Source organism: Temnothorax curvispinosus, unplaced genomic scaffold (genome assembly GCF_003070985.1).
Source record: "Temnothorax curvispinosus isolate PA1 unplaced genomic scaffold, ASM307098v1 QBEX01001787.1, whole genome shotgun sequence".
In the NCBI taxonomy this organism is placed as follows: Eukaryota; Metazoa; Arthropoda; class Insecta; order Hymenoptera; family Formicidae; genus Temnothorax; species Temnothorax curvispinosus.
Window position 1 is genome coordinate 429,761 of NW_020211567.1, and position 17,870 is coordinate 447,630.

The following is a 17,870-nucleotide window of genomic DNA, read 5'->3' on the forward strand; positions in this document are numbered from 1 at the left end:
CCGCAGAGGGAAGTGATCCGCGCAGTTCCTTGGGCTTAAAGAACCTACGGCATCAACCCGAATTCCCGACAGCGCGGACATACACACACAATTATACGCACACAAAAACATATACACATTTCCGAGTTTGAAGAACAATTTAATCGAACCAGTTTCTACCATACTACGCAGTTTCACAGACGAATTGGATAATTCATTAACTTAACCGAAAAGGAAATAGCTGTGCTAATAACTAGAAGAAGAAGAAGAAGAAGATTATTCTCCTTAAATTCGAATGTGATTGGTCAATTTTCTACAATCCACGACCCACGACTCGCATTGTAGACCCAGCATTACGTGTGCGTAGTGGAGAGGAGCTGCCGGCTCGCGAAATCATAACAAATCATATCGAATCCGCCGGGCTCGCAGTCCGGACGTGATTCGTGCGGACGTTATGGATAATTTTACTCTTTACATTATATGTGTTGGTATAGTGCTAATTGGACTTGGTTGTTCTTGTCTTTGCGGTAAGTGTCGTGCTCCAGCAAGACAGAGAATTGACCTCCTTCACCTTCAGCTCCAGCTTATCGGGCTCCACCCGCGCCGCCACGTAACTGACCGACTGGCTCTGGGAGTCGTCCAGGCAGAAGAGGAAGCTCGGGACCCTACGGTCCCGGCCGCTGTTGTCCAGCACCACCCGGGTGCTGGTCTTCGTCAGCCGGGACTGCAGGTCGATGTGTCGCCCGACGTTTCGCACCACCAGGTTAGAGTCCACGAGGTCGGCCGCGGCGCAGCCACTCATCCGCACGCCCATAATGTTCCGTTATATGTTGTGCACTTGCCGGTACGCGGCAATCGCGTTTTTGCGTTGAATACCGTTTTCACGGAAAAAAAGTTTGGTAGGTTTGCAAAGGAAATAGAAACAATTGGACAAATTAAGCGAGTGTATACGGAGTATAGGGTCGCGTTCACTTTGTGACAAAATATCCTGAAAGAAATACACAACCTCGGCGCTTTATAGAGGGTCCTTTATTGGCCCAATATTCGCGGCCACCGGCACTGAATTCATCGAATGCCGGCTTTTGTTCTTTTTATTCCCAATAACTCGAACCGGGTGCAATAGGAAACACGGCTTGCGTAATAGGAAACGTGTAACGCACTTACAGTCCACGGTATTGCCGAGCAATTGCTGTTTTACGAGGACAGGACAAGTTATCCAAATAATCGTACAAAAAAAAGGGGGCGGACAAGTAGAAACCAATAAAAATCTCGATTTACGAAGTTGTAAGATTGTGGAAATTTTTCAGGAAGCTGCTTTAAATTGAGCTTATTTTTTTTCTCCCTATTACGAGAAATTTTATTTCTTGAGAGTAACAATCGGGAAAAATTATACAGTCATGGAAAAAGCAATAATTAATAAATATTACAATCATTAAGATTTCCAATGATCTGCACATTTTTAAAGGAATTATCGCGATAATTTTAAAATCTTTCGCAATTATTCTTATTAAATTTCAGCTTTTCTCCTTTAAAAAACCACACTCTTCCTTTTTTATGTAAAACGATATGCATTCTTTGTTATCGCTATGGATCAATAAGTCCGCGGACAGAAATCTGGAACGAGGAGCAGATATGAGACCGCGATGTGCGATCTTTAGAGCGAATTTAATACGTGCACGAATCTCGCGCCAGCTCGGACAATACGCGGGCTCGTTCGCGGGAGCATGATGCGCGCGGATTTTGGGATAAATATATTTACGGAAGCGCGGAGAGAGAGCGCGAAAGAGAGGAACCCCGCGAAAGGGGGATGGACAGCGCGCGGGGGTGGCCGGCGCGGTCGGACGCCACCACCGCGCCCCTTTCGTGTTACGAGAGGCCGAGTATCCGTAGCTCCGGCTGATTTACATTTACGATCACTCATCTCTGCCCCGACCTGGGCTCGTACTACAGCTTATTAACTCATTCGTCTCGGTCATGAATAATTTACCGTCTTGACACACCATTGGGTACCGCCCAGTGTTGTTCGCGCGGGATGGCCGTTTCTGTCCTGATGAGAAGACTAATCCGCTCTCTCTCCCTCTCTCTCTGCGAAAAAGGAGCTATTTAGAAAGCTATATGCTGATGTGAGTGTTATAACAGTATATAATTAGGATTGGCCGATAAAATTTTCACGAATGAGTAAATGAGAATTAAACAAAAATATGGAGCAGCTATTATTATTTTAATAAACGTATTTGGAAATAGATTTTGACTATCTTAAAAACGTCTCAAAAAAAATTTTTTTTGAAATATATAATTGTTATAAATATGTGATTTGCAAAGTAATAGAACTGCAAAATGATATTTTGAGACAAATAACTCCCCAAAAAAGAGAGACCAGTATTCTTCTGATATTTTATTTAAACATTTTATTTAAAAATGAATAATTTTTAAGAATATATATATACACATTACACACATATATGTATATTATATAAATCAATTTTTTGTGTGTATTTGTATAGAAATAAAATTTCAATTCTTTATAATATTATAAAATATTAATATTATGAATGCAAAATTTAATTCTGATATAAAATATACAAATAATTAATTTTTTAGTAAGTAAAATCCAGTTCTTTTTTTAATTGTAATAATTCTTTTTATTGGTAAATAAAAAATCGAAGATTAATATTACTGACGCATGATAAGGAAGAATATACGTTATTTTGGGAGTCTTAATTTTTACCAACACGTGATAATTGTTGGCTCTCGCGTCGCGGGGGCAGAGCGACACTTTTTTCTGCCAGATTTTTTCGTTCGTGTAAAAACGCGTCGATCGAGCATAATTTCATCGATATTTGAGATATGAGGCCCCTGGTTACTAAATAATTACCATTTAGAGATTTTTGTGGATTTCCTAGGGATTTTGCAAAAAGATGAATTACACGAAATCCCTGCGCATGCGCACAACGCACGCGTGTTTCCACGCGTTTACAATACTCCCACAGTCTCACTTTCTCATCTCACACTCACACTACTCACAGTTCACACTGTTCACAGTCACCAGTCAGTCCAGTCGCTTCGACGCCTATCACCACATTGCCGCGTAGCACGGACCGGACCCCGGACCCCGGACCCCCCGCCGCTGCATACCACGCACTCGTGCTATCGTCGTACATTTCGCTGTGTTTTTTCCTCACGGACTCTCGCGGTGCATCAATGATGAGCGACGACGATCGTGACATTGATATCGAGAGCGACGTAAGTATCGCGCACGGGCGAGCTTGGCACTCGCTGGAGCACACTGACCGTACTTGCAATCTTTCTAGGATGGCGACGATTCGGACTCCAGACTGAGGCACTCCAACAACACGCAATACTACTCACAGGTGAGATTCCGCGATTCGCGGCCCTGGGGGGCATTTTTCACCACAACCGATAATCAGATCGTGTTTTTTTTGCACACACCGAGAAAGATCTCTTTCGTGCAATTTCCTTTTCGCGTTCTCTCGTACGGCTATCGGCAGTATTAGGATACGATGTGTCTAACCTCATTTCCTTAATGCTGTAGATATTCTGTTTGCCAAGTAGTATTGCTTGTTGTTGTTCACCGGATACTTGTGTGCGATCGGTGTAATCAATAAAATGATATCTTTTCAGCCTTCAATATGGACAACTGTTACGAACATCTTTTTAATGAATCAATTTAATATAATTATATAATATTCTTTAATTAATCAGCTCACAACACATAATTATATTCGCGATAAACAGATCGATTCTATTCTATTCTATTCTATTCCAAGACGCAATGTGAAACAACGGTTTGGCGATTGCCACATTTTTAACTTTCGTCGAGAACTTTCTAGACGTTTCATATACGTTCGAACCAGTGAACTATACTGGAAAGTTACCTGCATGCTTACCGGGGAGCAAACCAAAGAAGGGTTTTTAACCCTTAAATGCTACCCGGGGTCCACCGGACCCCAGACCCTTTAGAATGATATATTTTCAAATGTTCCCCCCAAAAATGGAGCTCATGCTCCCATTGATGATAGTTGAGTGATTGACCTACCCGGTTGTACACTTAGCAGTACTCAGTTTACTTAATTTTTTATACTATGTTGAAATTGAAATTTTAACAATATAAGCATTTTATTCTCTTTTCTAAGCCTTGAACAACAATGAAAATAATTTTCATAACTAAATATCAAAAATTCAATGAGTAGAGACATTTTTCATGCTGGGGTCTTTTAGACCCCCATGTGTCATTTACGAGATTCTTGAGAGGTGTGGCATTCAAGGCACCATTTCTATCTCCAGAGAATTTTGCCGGGTTTAATGGTTTTCTATTCTATTGTTCTATTGATCTATTGGTCTAGTGCTTCAAAAAGTTTCGTTTTCTTCTAGAGTAGAGGTCCCGTACGTAATTTCATTACGTAGTTGACTGGGCAAACATTTTTCTCAAAGATTTAAAAAGTTTTCGAAAAGATTAGCCGATTTGGCGCAGCAGGCCCGTGGAAAAGGAAGAAGATACAGAAATGTAGTGAAAAAATATGTAAAAATGAAGAGGGAAATAATATAATAAATAAAACAATAATAATAATAAAACAAAAAATAACGATGAAAGCTTTCACGAGCGCTTTATCTTTTACTGTTGCCTTCTGTTGAAAAAAAAAAAAATTTTAGTGGCTATATAAGATACTTTGTGTGATGATAGGCAGAGAAAAGAGCACATCACAATGCTTTGGAGCGGAAACGACGGGACCACATCAAAGACAGTTTTACCAGTCTTAAGGATGCCGTACCGACTTTGCAAGGGGAAAAAGTCGCAAGCAGGGCGCAAATCCTGAAGAAAGCAGCTGATTACATTGTCAGCATGCGGCGTAGAAATGGATCCCATCAGCAAGACATCGATGACCTCAGGAAACAGAATGCTTATCTGGAGAACGAAAGTAACTATCTCTTCTTTTATATAGTTTCATATTGGCTCCAACTCGGATCGTGATCTCTCGCAATTCCTCAAGCGCGTTTCATAATAATTTAATTTTTATAAGGTCAAAAATTAAAATAATTATAATAACGAAGCAACTTATTATTATAATTGTAATGATAAATCTGGTATCTTAGAAAAATATCAATTAAGCTAGCATAAAAAGTATTAAAATTGTTAAATTTATCAATTTTAGTTTTTTTTTATTATCATGTTATTTCCCATTAACTGCACTTTTTAGTTCCTATCGCCTAATATCCGTTTCTTGATACTTATCGAGTCTTATAATTAATTTGATTTGCTATATTGTAAAATAGCCAACTTTTTGTATTGTGACCGTAAAGTGAGCAAAGGACATCACGCGTTTCCTCTTTCTAATTTGTTTATTTTTTTACAGTTCACAACTTAGAAAGATCCTTGGGGTTAAGCAAGTCTGAATCACCGGCCATATGTGAGTACACTCCGTCCGAGTCCTCCGACAGCGAGACTGGTGAAACGATTCGACAGCCGAAGAAGCTAAAGATGGCCAGCCTGCATTGACGACACTCCATACTTTCCCCTTTAACTTTATTTTCGTTATGATTTTTCGAGATATTTGTAAGTGGTACAAAATACGTGTATATTGTGCGATCATGTGTGTAAGTAGGTACTTATTTAAGTAAATCATTAGAAAATCACGTTCTGTAGCATATTTGTAACATAGCGACACATTTCTGAAGAGTGAGACGATGTCCAAGAACATAAAGCGAGTAAAGATGACATTACCGAACGTCACCGATGTCTTGCAATATTTATGTTTGCAACTTAATGTATATAAATACATATTAAGCAACAATATGGTACCAATATAAATAATTTATATTCGTTTTAATGGTTTTGGGCTATCGCAAATATAATCTTTTGACTTCGCGCGCAAAGTTTGTCAACAGCATGGATAATTGTCAACAAATAATTTTAAGGAGCGATGTCTCGATTCTTCTATCATCATTTCAATATCGCCTCATGTCTCATATTTTTTAATTTATATTCGATCTCGGATATCGCTTTCAGAATCAATTGTCACAATCGACTATCTATTATCAAATATTAAATGTTATCAGTACGGTCCAATGTTATGTAATTATACTTTATTGTCAATGACTGACGATTATCACGAATCTGACACATTGATACGCCACAATATCTTGATATTGTTTAAGACTAATATTTGCTTAATAAAGTTTTATTTGTAACGAATGTTTTATTAAAGTAATTAACATCGATTAGTCGAAGAATAGAAAAACGTCGTTTAAATCGAAGGGGTAAATTTATCAAAAAGACACAGAGACCCTGACGATGAATATTTTATATAGATTTACAATATTGCTATACTTTATTGAAACGTGCCGCGAGCTATGCACACATCATACCATAATAAGTATAGGTAGGTAAAATTTTGACTTACACAATTCGCAGATTAAATCATTACAATTGTGATTATCAGAAAGAAAGAAAGAAGATTATCAGAAGTGTAACTAGCAAGTTCTCTGCACGCAAATCTTGTCTGCCGAAACGTAGCAGGAGATCTTAATATAAATGGGAGAGATAAGAGATTGAAGTGTCATTAGATTTATTTAGATTATTGACTTATTTTACAAACAGGAAATGACACGGTCCTAGAATCCTGTTCGAGTGTTTGAAGAGTTCACTAAGGTGAAAAGCAGATGTGGTATATCGACCGCTGGAAATTCTAGATGCGACCGGCGAACGTGCCCGCTTCGACCTGTCCGTCCCACTTCTCTACCCAGGCGTTCGGGCACATTGAAGTGTAGACCCTTTTGAAGTATTGGCAAGCCTCATAATTTTCGTTGTGCTTCTTCTTGCACCGGTGAAAGTCTACGTAGCTCTGATAACAGTATCTACAGATCATCAGATTCGATTAGAGGCATTCGTCAGCTCGCTTGTCCTAAATGGTAAATACGATTTGCAAATACGCCTCTATCATGGTTCTGGGATAAAAATAATTCTTGTTTTTTTTATTTTACAAATATTTTATAATACGTGTGTTGTATACATATGTACACACACCTAGCACATATTTCATGAAAAATACAATTTAAATAATTGAGTTTTAGTGATGTTAGATAGATCAATCTGAATTTATAGATGCAACAAGAATTTCACGTTTAATTTTTGACAAATTTTAATACAGTTAAACTAATATACTTGTATGATAGAGTCATTTTAATAAAAAACTCAATGATAAGGATTTACAAGCAATAGCATTGCATTTTATTACACAAAAATCGTTCGAGGATACGTTGGATGTAAAAAATGGATCGTTATTACAATGTTTGACTAATAATGATTGTGGCGAGATCCCATTTTGATCCTTACCTGCTCTGGTTCTGATTAGGGAACCTAGGATCGTACGGTGCGGTTTGCCACTCAGTAACGTTCGGAAGCTTCGTCATGCTTGCGACGATATAGGACACTGCTTAACAAGCCATAAATTACTTAATCTCTAAATTTCTGCACGGATTTGCGTTGCGTTTCACCTTCTCTCTCTCTCTCTCTCCCTCTTTTTTTACCCCCTTTATCTACCAGTAAATTCTACATTTCTCTCTCTCGCTCTCGTCCATTCGTCTCTCAAAGCACGCACGACACTATATCACAAATGAGTCCGTTTCTCACGGCACTTCCTCCCTTCTCCGTTCTCTTTCGTTCAGTTCGTTAACAAAGAGATCGCATGGCGTTGAGCTTGAATAAACATAAAAGCTCGCGGCGAGAACAAAATGAACGAAAGGTGCGTCTGGAGGAGAGGTATTTTGTTCCAAGATTTTTTTTTTTTTAAAGATTAACGATCAAACTACAGATATCTTAGAAGAAAAGTAATGAGCCAAAGTACGTAAAGACGGGACGACGCGAATTGTGTCGAAGAGCCTATTTGACTAACGGTCGCGTATTATCCTCCTCCTGGCAGCAAACCTCCCGGTATTTCTTCACCTCCGCCATGTAAAGGGACCACGCGTCCTTCGGCTGTTCCACCGTCTGTTCTGTCTTTGGTTTCGCCACCATACCAGTCTTTAGGATCCTGCCACCTCTCCTCTTGCCCACCATCAGTGGCGGCGGCACCACCGGCTTTTCCTCCAGCACCGAAGTGGTGGGTTTTTGCGCGGTGGGTTGCATCTGCTCCTGCATCTTCTTGAACATCTCCATAAAGCTACCGTCGTTCTTGAAGGCATTCGGTTGCGGGGCAACGACAGCCGCCTGACGCATCACCATCCCCGCCCCCTCTCCGTGGGCGTCCTCCAAGGCGTCGGACTCATAGGAGGTTGCCCTGGCGTGGTGCCTGCGGCTCTCACGGTACCTGTGCCGGTCTCTGCTGCGATTACGACTGCGACTTCGTCTCTTGTCCCTCGAGCGAGACCTGCCGCGCGACCTCGATCGCGATCTATCTCTTCTGGAGTACTTGCGTGATCTCTCTCTGTCGCGATCCCGGTCTCTGTCGTTGGATCTGGATCGTCTGTGCGAGCGCACCGGGGACGACCTGGAGCCGCTGCGACGGCGCTTGCGACGCTCCGGCGGCGGCGGCGGCGGCGAGTCGTTCCGCGAGGATCTACTGCTTCGATGGTGGTCCAAGGGCGTAGGCGAGGGCGAACGCCGCATGCCGACTCTGCTCTTGTGGCTGTCGTGTGTCGTGGTGTAACCTGTGCTATACATGGGAGGCGAGGGCGGAGCAGGTGGCGATTCGGTATTCGATCTGGCGCTGCGTTCGTACCGCTTTGAGTCCATCACGCTGATCGGGAGGGCCGAACTGAAGGACGGACCTATAAGGATAGAAACTGCCTTCCATGAGTACACGGCTCGTTCCGGATCCTCTCGCCTTCATATGACTTGGGCGCGTATATATATAGATAATTTTTTTTTTAATGTGCATTCGCGAGAGAGACAGGCGGACTTCGAGCGAGAGAGCGTAACGTAGTCAGGTAGCCCAAATACATGTGACAAGTGGTAAACGTATAGGTGAGAGGATACTTATCAAGCTGCGATTTAACAAAGTGTCAGCATGGTAATCGCACTGTTTTGGCAGTGTCTCGAGGAGGCAAGAGGGGATGCGTCTCAAACAGAGAGAGACATTGATAGAGCAACTTTGCTTTATCTACTCTTTTGCAACTGTTTAGAAATGCAAAACATATTCAAGAGAGAAAGAGAGAAAGAGAAAGAGAGAGAGAGAGAGAAGGATAAAAAATTAATTAATCCTGAAAGGAGCTTAGACTTTAAATCAAACCGCACATGTCGCCAGTTAGTCCCAGGAACTCCTCACCCCCAAGAAGATTGATGAAGACAGGAAAATGGAGGGGGGGATGTACACCCAACACCGGGCTCCATTCGAAGACAACGGGAAGTCACGGTTCCCGCGGGATCTCTCGGGGACTCGGGACGTTGGACAAGTGGGAGAGGTGGGAGAAGGGGGGAACGCGAGCCGTTTCTGCGACTTTTCCTCGAGATTTACTACCGGAATGGCGATACCCTTCCTACGGCTTAATCTGTCCCGCGCGTGCGGACAGGACCACCGTCCCGTCGAGCGTCTCGCTGGACCGACTTAAGTAACGCTAATTATCTGTATGCGTTAATACCTTATGCGGTTGGGAACAAAATGGCCACTAAGAAACACCGCGCCAGACGACGACTTCGTTACGTCATGCAATCTCGAGGCGAGTTGAGAGTTTTCCTCGTCAGCGGAGTAGCGGAGTGCGGACCTGCAGATTACGTTGCCGAGAACGGTCTACCCCAAACGTTGCGTGAGAAAGTGAGGAGCGTCCCGTATGATCGTCTGACACCAGTGACGGCAGTGACACCCTGAGGATGATTTCTCAGTTCTCACAGGCTGTATGTCTCGGATGTTGCTGATTAGCTGTCGAATAGGGAATTTCTGAGAACTCCTTCCTCCGACAGCCAATTAGATTCGAACTGGATAAGCAGTAAAGGCCATTGCACGTAACAAAGATTTAGCCATAATTATAAGGCCGTAAGAAAATAAACCAATCACAGTCGATTATTCTCCTTACGCTCAAAGAATAATCGAGTGTGATTGGTCTATTTTCTTATAGCCTTACGATTACAACTAAAACTTTGTTACGTGCAGTAGCCTTAAGGCCATTGCACGTAACAAACAAAGTTTTAGTCATAATCGTAAGGCCGTAAGAAAATTATAGACCAATCACACTCGATTATTCCTCGAGCTCAAGGAGAATAATCGACTGTGATTGGTCTATTTTCTTACGGCTTTACGATTTAAAACTTTGTTACGTGCAATGGCCTTAAGAATTGACCAATTAGAGTCAATTATTCTCCTCAAATTCGATTGTGTGTGGTCAATTCTTATGCTAGGTCTACAATGCGAGTCGTAAAGTCGTGAGTCGTAAGAATTGACCAATCACAGTCAATTATTCTCTTCAAATTTGATTGTGATTGGTCAATTCTTACGACTCACGACTTTACGACTCGCATTGTAGACCTAGCATTACGACTCACGACTTTACGACTCGCATTGTAGACCTAGCATAACCTGATTCGCCTTTAATGCTAGGGCTGCATTCGGGGAGCGCGCTATTAGCGCTATTTGCTTATTCTATCCTTGTTTTACATTTAATGAGCGATAAAGATAGAATGATACAATAGCGCTAATAGCACGCTCTCCGAATGCAGCCCTGGTCTACAATGCGAGTCGTAAAGTCGTGAGTCGTAAGAATTGACCAATCACAGTCGATTATTCTCCTCAAAATAGATTGTGATTGGTCAATTCAAACGACTCACGACTTTACGACTCGCATTGTACCTAGCATAAGCAGGGCACACACACTTTTCGTAGAACGTAACAGTAAAGTTTCGACCAATCGCGTTGTTCGATTCGGCCGTCTGTAACTAAAGTCCTATATTAGTAGAGAAACGCAAACTTGTTTCTCCTTCTGATTGGTCGGTTATAGACCAATAGACAGCAGGGCGTACGATCATAAGATGGCGGCGGCGGCAAAGTGGGAATCACATGCTACGTTAAAGGACCACACGGACCAAGGAGTCTAATGCTAATGGCTTTTGCACACAGGACGCGGAAACGCTTGCCGCGCGGCAAGAAGCAACGCGGTAGCCAATAAACTTTTGGTTCTTACGGAAAAACAACACGTTGATTAGCTACCGCGTCGCTTCTTGCCGCGCGGCAAGCGTTTCCGCGTCCTGTGTGCAGGAGCCATAAGACTCCATAGACGCGGAAACGCCGTGCGGTAGAGTGCGTTGACCAATCAGAAGGCTGCCGCAAGTCGCCTGCGGCAAAATCAAAATTTGTGATTGGTCAACGCACTCTGCCGCATGGCGTTTCCGCGTCTATGGAGTCTTAGCATAACATGTACGCGAGTCATTGGGACTTGAGCGAGACACCTAAAGGCGTAATGAAAGTGAAGGTCGGCCCTGGTTGTCGACCGAGGGAGGATGGGCCGCGTCGCGATGCGGCTCCGCACTCCCGGGGCGTCTCGTTCTCATCGCGAGAAGAGGCGCACCCATTGCAGAGCGTACACGTTGGGACCCGAAAGATGGTGAACTATGCCTGGTCAGGACGAAGTCCTGAATAAAGGAATGTCGCATCTCACTTTAGTACACGTACATTAAAGTGAGATGCAACATGCCTTATTCCTTATTTCTTTATCTTATTCCTTATTTTTCTCATTGTGACTGAGCCCTTACGCGAGCGTTACTTCTGTACTGTAGCAGGATGCGTTTTTATTTTATTTTTTAGTACCAGTCGCTCACAAAAGAATATTACTTATTACTACGGGTATGTAAAATAATTGATCTTATATTAAAGTAAAACAAAAGGTTTAATGAAATTTAGCATAAAAGATTCAAAATTTGATTTTATTTAAATTGATCAAAATGTGTATTTTTTTGCAGATAATGTGGAAACAAACACAAAGTTGGACTTGAAAACGGTTACCAAAAAAGGTAAAAAAAACATATATACGCATCGAAAGCAACTGTGAATTCCAAGGTTAGAGATTTTGAATATCAGTTCGGAAACGAGAAGGGGAATTAGCATAGGTCAATTAAATGAAATTTTTAGAGCTGTTTTCGACGGAAATAAAGATATTATTATTAACGCTGTTAAACCAGTATTGGAAAAGAAAATTTCCGAACTATATATGCATCAACAACGTAATAACTCAATCTAATTACGAAGAATTCTTTCCCGAAAATGTATGACTTGTTATAGGAACTTTACAGTAAAAAAAAATTAATTATATTCGATCTAAGGGCCAGATGTTTATTTAAGGTTTTTTTTATATATTTGTATATATCGAAAATACGTCACATACTACTTATATTTTTTACTTGCGCGCTGATCTCTTTGGAGGCAAAGAGATATATTTTTTCACTAGTATTTTTAAATTTAAATTTTTAGGAGACATATTCTTCAAGCCTTAAAGTACACGAAATACAAATAGTTTCTCTTACCTCTTGAAATAGACAATGCACTCTTAATATTTAATGTTAATTTTTAACATTGATTTTAATTTTTACTGTAGAATAAAAAAATTGCACAACTTTTTATTGCGCATTCTGAAAACCAGTGAGATTATTCTCGTAAAATGCCAAGGTTACCGAATTATTTTAGCATTATAAGACTATAATAAACATTGATTTGGAATTTATGGAAATGAAAGACAACACGAATATACATATATAAGGGGTCATTCTACTTTTGACGACTAGCTATTTTTAACAATTTTTTTCACAGTAAATACACCATATAATAAAATAAATCTTTTTGGGAGTTATTAGGGCACTCTTAAATAACATCAAACAATTTTTTATTTTATCGTTTTTTACATTGCAGCGTCAAATGGCGTGTCAAAAAAGATGCAAGTCCGCTGCGTTGATCAGTTTTTTCATTTAGACTTATCTGAAACAAAAAATAAAAAAGATTCTTAATCTGTATAACTGTCGCTATGTCCCGAACCAAAATCAGATCAAAATGTTTATTTTATCTTACTTTTTATATTAAAAAATACCCCCCAAAAAGGTGATTTTTTTCAAACTTTTCTTCAAACCGTCGCCATTTTGTTACTTTTAAACAAAAATTATTAATTGAGGTTCGGGACATAGCGACACTCATACAGATTTAAGAATCTTTTTGATTTTTTGTTTCAGGGGTAAGCCCGAATGAAAAAACTGATCAACGCAGCGAATGCATCTTTTTTGACACGCTATTTTGACGTTGTAAAAACGATAAAGTAAAAAATTTTTTAAATTAGGACAAAAATTTTTTGGTGTTATTTAAGAGTGCCCTAATAAATCTCAAAAAGATTCATTTCATTATATGGTGTATTTACTATAAAAAAATTTTTAAAAATAGCCTAGTTTTTGGGCCGTCAAAGTAGAATGACCCCATAAGCTTGATCAGTTTACGTGGATTCGGTAATCTTGGTTGCTTTTTTGAGATGATAATACGGCTGTTCTTTATATATACATGTAGTGTATATCTTAAAAATCTTAACAAATTCGTAAAAGTTTGTAAATTTCTTTTGTTTGCACATGGTTTGTAAATTTATTCTTTGTTATTTATAAATTTTATCTACAAATTTTCTGATCCGAACAGAAATATAACATCGATTTTAATACATTTTTTATATAGAAATAAAATATTTTTGTGATACAGGCTTCATTTACTTCAATATTATTCGATGAAGATTGATTCTAAATTTACATTATGCATGTAATTTCGCGTGGAAAATCCAAAGAAAATTGAATTTTATTGCAATTATAGCGCGATTATTAATTCTTACGTATTAAGTACTGTTGCAGTATAATCTCAAAATCTGAGTAAAAGCTGATATTAACAAGCTGATTAATAAAATGTTTGATATTTAATCCTGTGTTTCTATTGTAAGAATACTAAAAAGAAATTGTAAATAAGACAAATAGAAATTTAACGATTTAAAAAGATTGCAGATTATATTACTATGTGTATATTTCTATGTAAATGAAATTTTTTATTTAATTCAATAATACATCATATATATTCTGCATTTTAATGAAATAATAAATTTACTAATTATTACATTAACAATTAAGCATTTATTTAACAGGAATACGAAACTGTTTGTACAAATCATAAATGATCAGTTACATACAAACAACAATTTAAAAAAATTATGTTTATTAATTGCAAACTAGTGAATTTTGTATACGTGGAAACATGTAGCTTTAATATTACATGTAATAATTGAATAAAATAATATAGTTTTATGTATTTTTATTAGAATAAAACTATATTTTTTCTTAAAAGAAATTTTTGTTTATACTCTATTCATTCGGCGAAATCCTATAAATGCAAAGTAGGGGTATTTGTAGGATCAATGTCGCTGAAACAAAATTAATTAGCAGTCTAATCAATGGAAGTGAAAGGCGAATATATAAGCTTGCGATCAGGCGAATATATAAGCTTGCGATCAGCACGTGGATTCAGATTCTTGGTTGCTTTTGAGATGACAAAATACGGCTGTTTTTTTATATACATATAGTGTACCTATATCTTAACAATCTTAACAAAGTAAAAGTTTGTAAATTTCTTTTGTTTGCAAGATGTTTACCATAATTTTTTCTTTTGGACTTATAACGACACAGGTTACAGCGAAACTACGTAAGTAAATAAAAAAATGTATTCTTATTTCCATCGCTATACAGGGTGTCCGAAAAATCGCCTACTCCACTTCGGGAGGTGATTCGGGACCCAAAAACAAGCAAAAAAATTCATACAAACATAGGTCCGGAAATGAGCCGTTTCCACACTGAGAGAAATACTTTCTTAATTATTAATATACCATGAGTTTAGACTTGATATCTTTGTCAGAAATATACAAATGTCAATGTTAATTCGTAATATTTAATAATAATATACGTAACTGTATAGTAAAAATACTATCAATTTATATGAAATTGTATTTATATTAAATGTAATGTTTTTGTAATTAACAAATTTATATTAATTATTAATATAAGTATAATCAATAATCTCAAATAAATTATTTCATTTGTCGAAATTGATAAAATATTTTACGCAAACATACATTTATTTATGACAAAGAAAGTCAATGTTATATTATTACTAATAATCTTTATTATTAATAAAGCACGGACTGAATATTATTTTTATACTGATAAATGTAGTTATATTCAGTGATACGCAATATAGCATATATTAATTATGAAGAAATATTTATTAGGGACGGACATAAAAAATTCTTACATTAACGACAAAGCATGTATATTAACTATTAATATACTGTTCTCTCAGTGCAAGTTATAGCCACTTTTATGTTCAAAAATCGTAATTTAGAATCCGCTTAGCATCCCTCTTTCTTAATTATTTCTTAAATTAAAAATCTTTTATTTTTAAATATTTTTAATTTTTTTAATTTTAATTTTTATTTTTTTTTTTAATTTTTCAATATTTGTAAATACGATTACATTATTTAAAAAAAAAAATCAGTTGTTTTCACGACTATTCAAAATCAGTTGTTTTCACGGCTACTTGAAATCAGTTGTTTTCACGCCTATTCAAAATCAGTAAGTAAATCACGGCTTTTCAATAAGTTTCAAATTATTATTTAACAACACCTTACTTTTAGATTGTATCTAATCTTTCCGTATTCATCAATGGATCGTTTTAAGTTTTAATGAATTAGCTGATATTTAAAAATAAAAATTTTTAATTTAAGAAATAATTAAGAAAGAGGGATGTCAAGCGGATTCTAAATTACGATTTTTGAATATAAAAGTGGCTATAACTCGGAAACGGCTCATTTCCGGACCTATGTTTGTATGAACTTTTTTGCTTGTTTTTGGGTCCCGAATCACCTCCCGAAGTGGAGTAGGCGATTTTTCGGACACCCTGTATATATGTACTCACGAACTATTCTGTTTTACACATAAATCTTGTTATATTATGAGTGCTTCTCATTTATATTTATTTTAGAGACGTTTAGTATATAGGCATGAGTTGGCTTGTATAAAATCTTTCGAAAAGCACCAACATATAATTTTTTTCGTACATACGTTTTAAGTAAATTAACTTAAATAAAAATATTTTTAAATAAATATTTGCTGGAAATTTAAAGATTATAAAATTAAAAGAAAACATTTGGTCCAAGATTTTAAATCTATTATCAATGTATAAATATTAATCGTAAACAGTTTAATTTAAAGTCGCTAGTTAAAGAAAATTATTTAAACACTGCAGCTTCCTACCTTCACGCCTGTAGCCACAAGGACACCAACTACAATCAATGCATTGCAAACAGCATCGATAGTGTAAAAGATAAAGTTTGCGCAGGATTTCCAGAAATAAACATTCCACCAGGCGAGCCATTAACTATCGACAAAATAGTTATTTTTGACGCAAATAATATTAAATTGTATCTCAAAGATGCGAAAATATATGGTTTATGTGATTTCGTCGTAAATTCGGTTAATGCAGATTTTGAAAAGCTCCACTTCGATATTGATTTGTCATTACGACATATTTATACAAATGTCACGTATGATTTTGATATACATCTGTTGGTGCCCATTGGTCATAAGGGGCCAGCTGAAGTTACTTCAGGTAAAATAATTGATCCTACTTTAAAATAAAAGGAAAGTTTAGAGAGAAGACAAAACTTTTTTTTTCCTTTAGCATAGAAAATTTAAAGTATTACTTTTTTAAAGTATTTATTTTATTTTATTATTAGAATGTATTTTTTGCACAGATAACTTGGGATTGAAAGTTGGCCTGGACTTAAAAGTGTTAACCAGAAACGACAAAAAATATATATTTGCGTCGAAAGCAACCGCCAAATGTGACATCAAATCATTCAAATATAAATTCATTGAGGACAAAAAAGAATTAGCTGATTTGCATAAAATTCTCGACGATGTCGTAGCCAAAGATACAAAGGAAGTTATTAAAGCTGTTTCAGCAGCATTTGAAGAGAAACTCTCCAGATTCGTTATATCAATGTTCAATGATATAGCCTTCTCTCGTTACGAGGAACTATTTTCGCCAGAGATATGAATTGTTTGAGACTTTGAGATTTATTGGGCTACATTAGGTTACGCATACAACTTATTTGCATATTTTACTTAATTGTTTAATAATTTTTTATTAAACAACAAACAACGGCTAAAATTTTTTTAAAATTACTCGGGGTAAAATGATCTTGATTAAAAATATCTTATATTTTTATATTATATCTATTCTATTATATTTTATGCAGTTACTTAAGAATATTAACAATATTAACAGAAAATATATATGACAAAATATATAACGGGATTTTAATGATATAATTGTATAAAGATAGGCCACAAAAAACTGTTTAATTTTATATACGCAATATTATATAATCTCTATTTACGCTCTTTATTTCGCTTTCACTGATAAGTTTAAAATTAAAAAAAAAACATCATTTTAATTGTAAATCTATTTCTAAACTGTTTTGCAATTGTAATAAGTTCCATTAATTAAATCTTGTTTTTCTGCAAAAACATGTCAATAAAAAACTAATGACCTTTGAAATTTATCGATCTTTTTTTCAAACCCAATCATATATATCACGATATAAGTATAATTTGCATCGCAATTGTTATAAAAACAAATATTGGTAATATAATATAAAATCTGATGCGAGAATACGCTTTATTAATCGATTTCCAACGTAATCGAGCGACAAAGTTATTAAACGTTCTGTGAAAATAACGCGCCGGCTTATAATGACCCGGCATTAAAATCTCCTGACGTCACGCTTGCCCGGCGTCGATATTACTTTCCGATGATGCCAGTAAATACCTGCCTCTATTATCCTTGACTGAGCACACTAACATTTATATACGCATTTCATTT

General features: G+C 37.1%; 3 protein-coding genes across 7 annotated transcripts; 2 read left to right on the forward strand and 1 right to left on the reverse strand.

Annotated features, from left to right (window-relative positions):
- The first annotated feature begins 418 nt into the window (after positions 1 to 418).
- Positions 419 to 6,190, forward strand: LOC112468384 (myc proto-oncogene protein). Of its 2 annotated transcripts, XM_025037525.1 has the most exons (5): positions 419 to 742; positions 3,022 to 3,222; positions 3,291 to 3,350; positions 4,682 to 4,916; positions 5,352 to 6,190. In XM_025037525.1, the coding sequence occupies exons 1-5, from the start codon at positions 434 to 436 to the stop codon at positions 5,492 to 5,494; spliced, it is 948 nt and encodes a 315-aa protein (XP_024893293.1). In that variant the 5' UTR covers positions 419 to 433; the 3' UTR covers positions 5,495 to 6,190. The 2 variants fall into 2 exon arrangements, with proteins under 2 accessions (XP_024893293.1, XP_024893302.1); XM_025037534.1 differs by lacking the exon at positions 3,291 to 3,350.
- Positions 6,191 to 6,290: 100 nt separating this feature from the next.
- Positions 6,291 to 9,665, reverse strand: LOC112468400 (cytochrome c oxidase subunit 6B2-like). 4 transcript variants are annotated; one of them, XM_025037569.1, is made up of 3 exons: positions 9,230 to 9,522; positions 7,331 to 7,427; positions 6,291 to 6,852 (listed from the first exon to the last, which is right to left on the reverse strand). In XM_025037569.1, exons 2-3 carry the CDS (start codon positions 7,405 to 7,407, stop codon positions 6,684 to 6,686), a joined length of 246 nt encoding a protein of 81 aa, XP_024893337.1. In that variant the 5' UTR covers positions 7,408 to 7,427; positions 9,230 to 9,522; the 3' UTR covers positions 6,291 to 6,683. The 4 variants fall into 4 exon arrangements, with proteins under 4 accessions (XP_024893337.1, XP_024893324.1, XP_024893331.1 ...); XM_025037556.1 differs by lacking the exon at positions 9,230 to 9,522 and adding an exon at positions 9,574 to 9,665 and having other exon boundaries at positions 6,547 to 6,852; XM_025037563.1 differs by lacking the exon at positions 9,230 to 9,522 and adding an exon at positions 9,574 to 9,663 and having other exon boundaries at positions 6,547 to 6,852; positions 7,331 to 7,430.
- A 4,690-nt stretch (positions 9,666 to 14,355) lies between these two features.
- On the forward strand, positions 14,356 to 17,144 carry LOC112468416. Its single transcript, XM_025037580.1, has 3 exons — positions 14,356 to 14,630; positions 16,230 to 16,592; positions 16,738 to 17,144. The coding sequence occupies exons 1-3, from the start codon at positions 14,573 to 14,575 to the stop codon at positions 17,040 to 17,042; spliced, it is 726 nt and encodes a 241-aa protein (XP_024893348.1). The 5' UTR covers positions 14,356 to 14,572; the 3' UTR covers positions 17,043 to 17,144.
- The last annotated feature ends 726 nt before the right edge of the window (positions 17,145 to 17,870 follow it).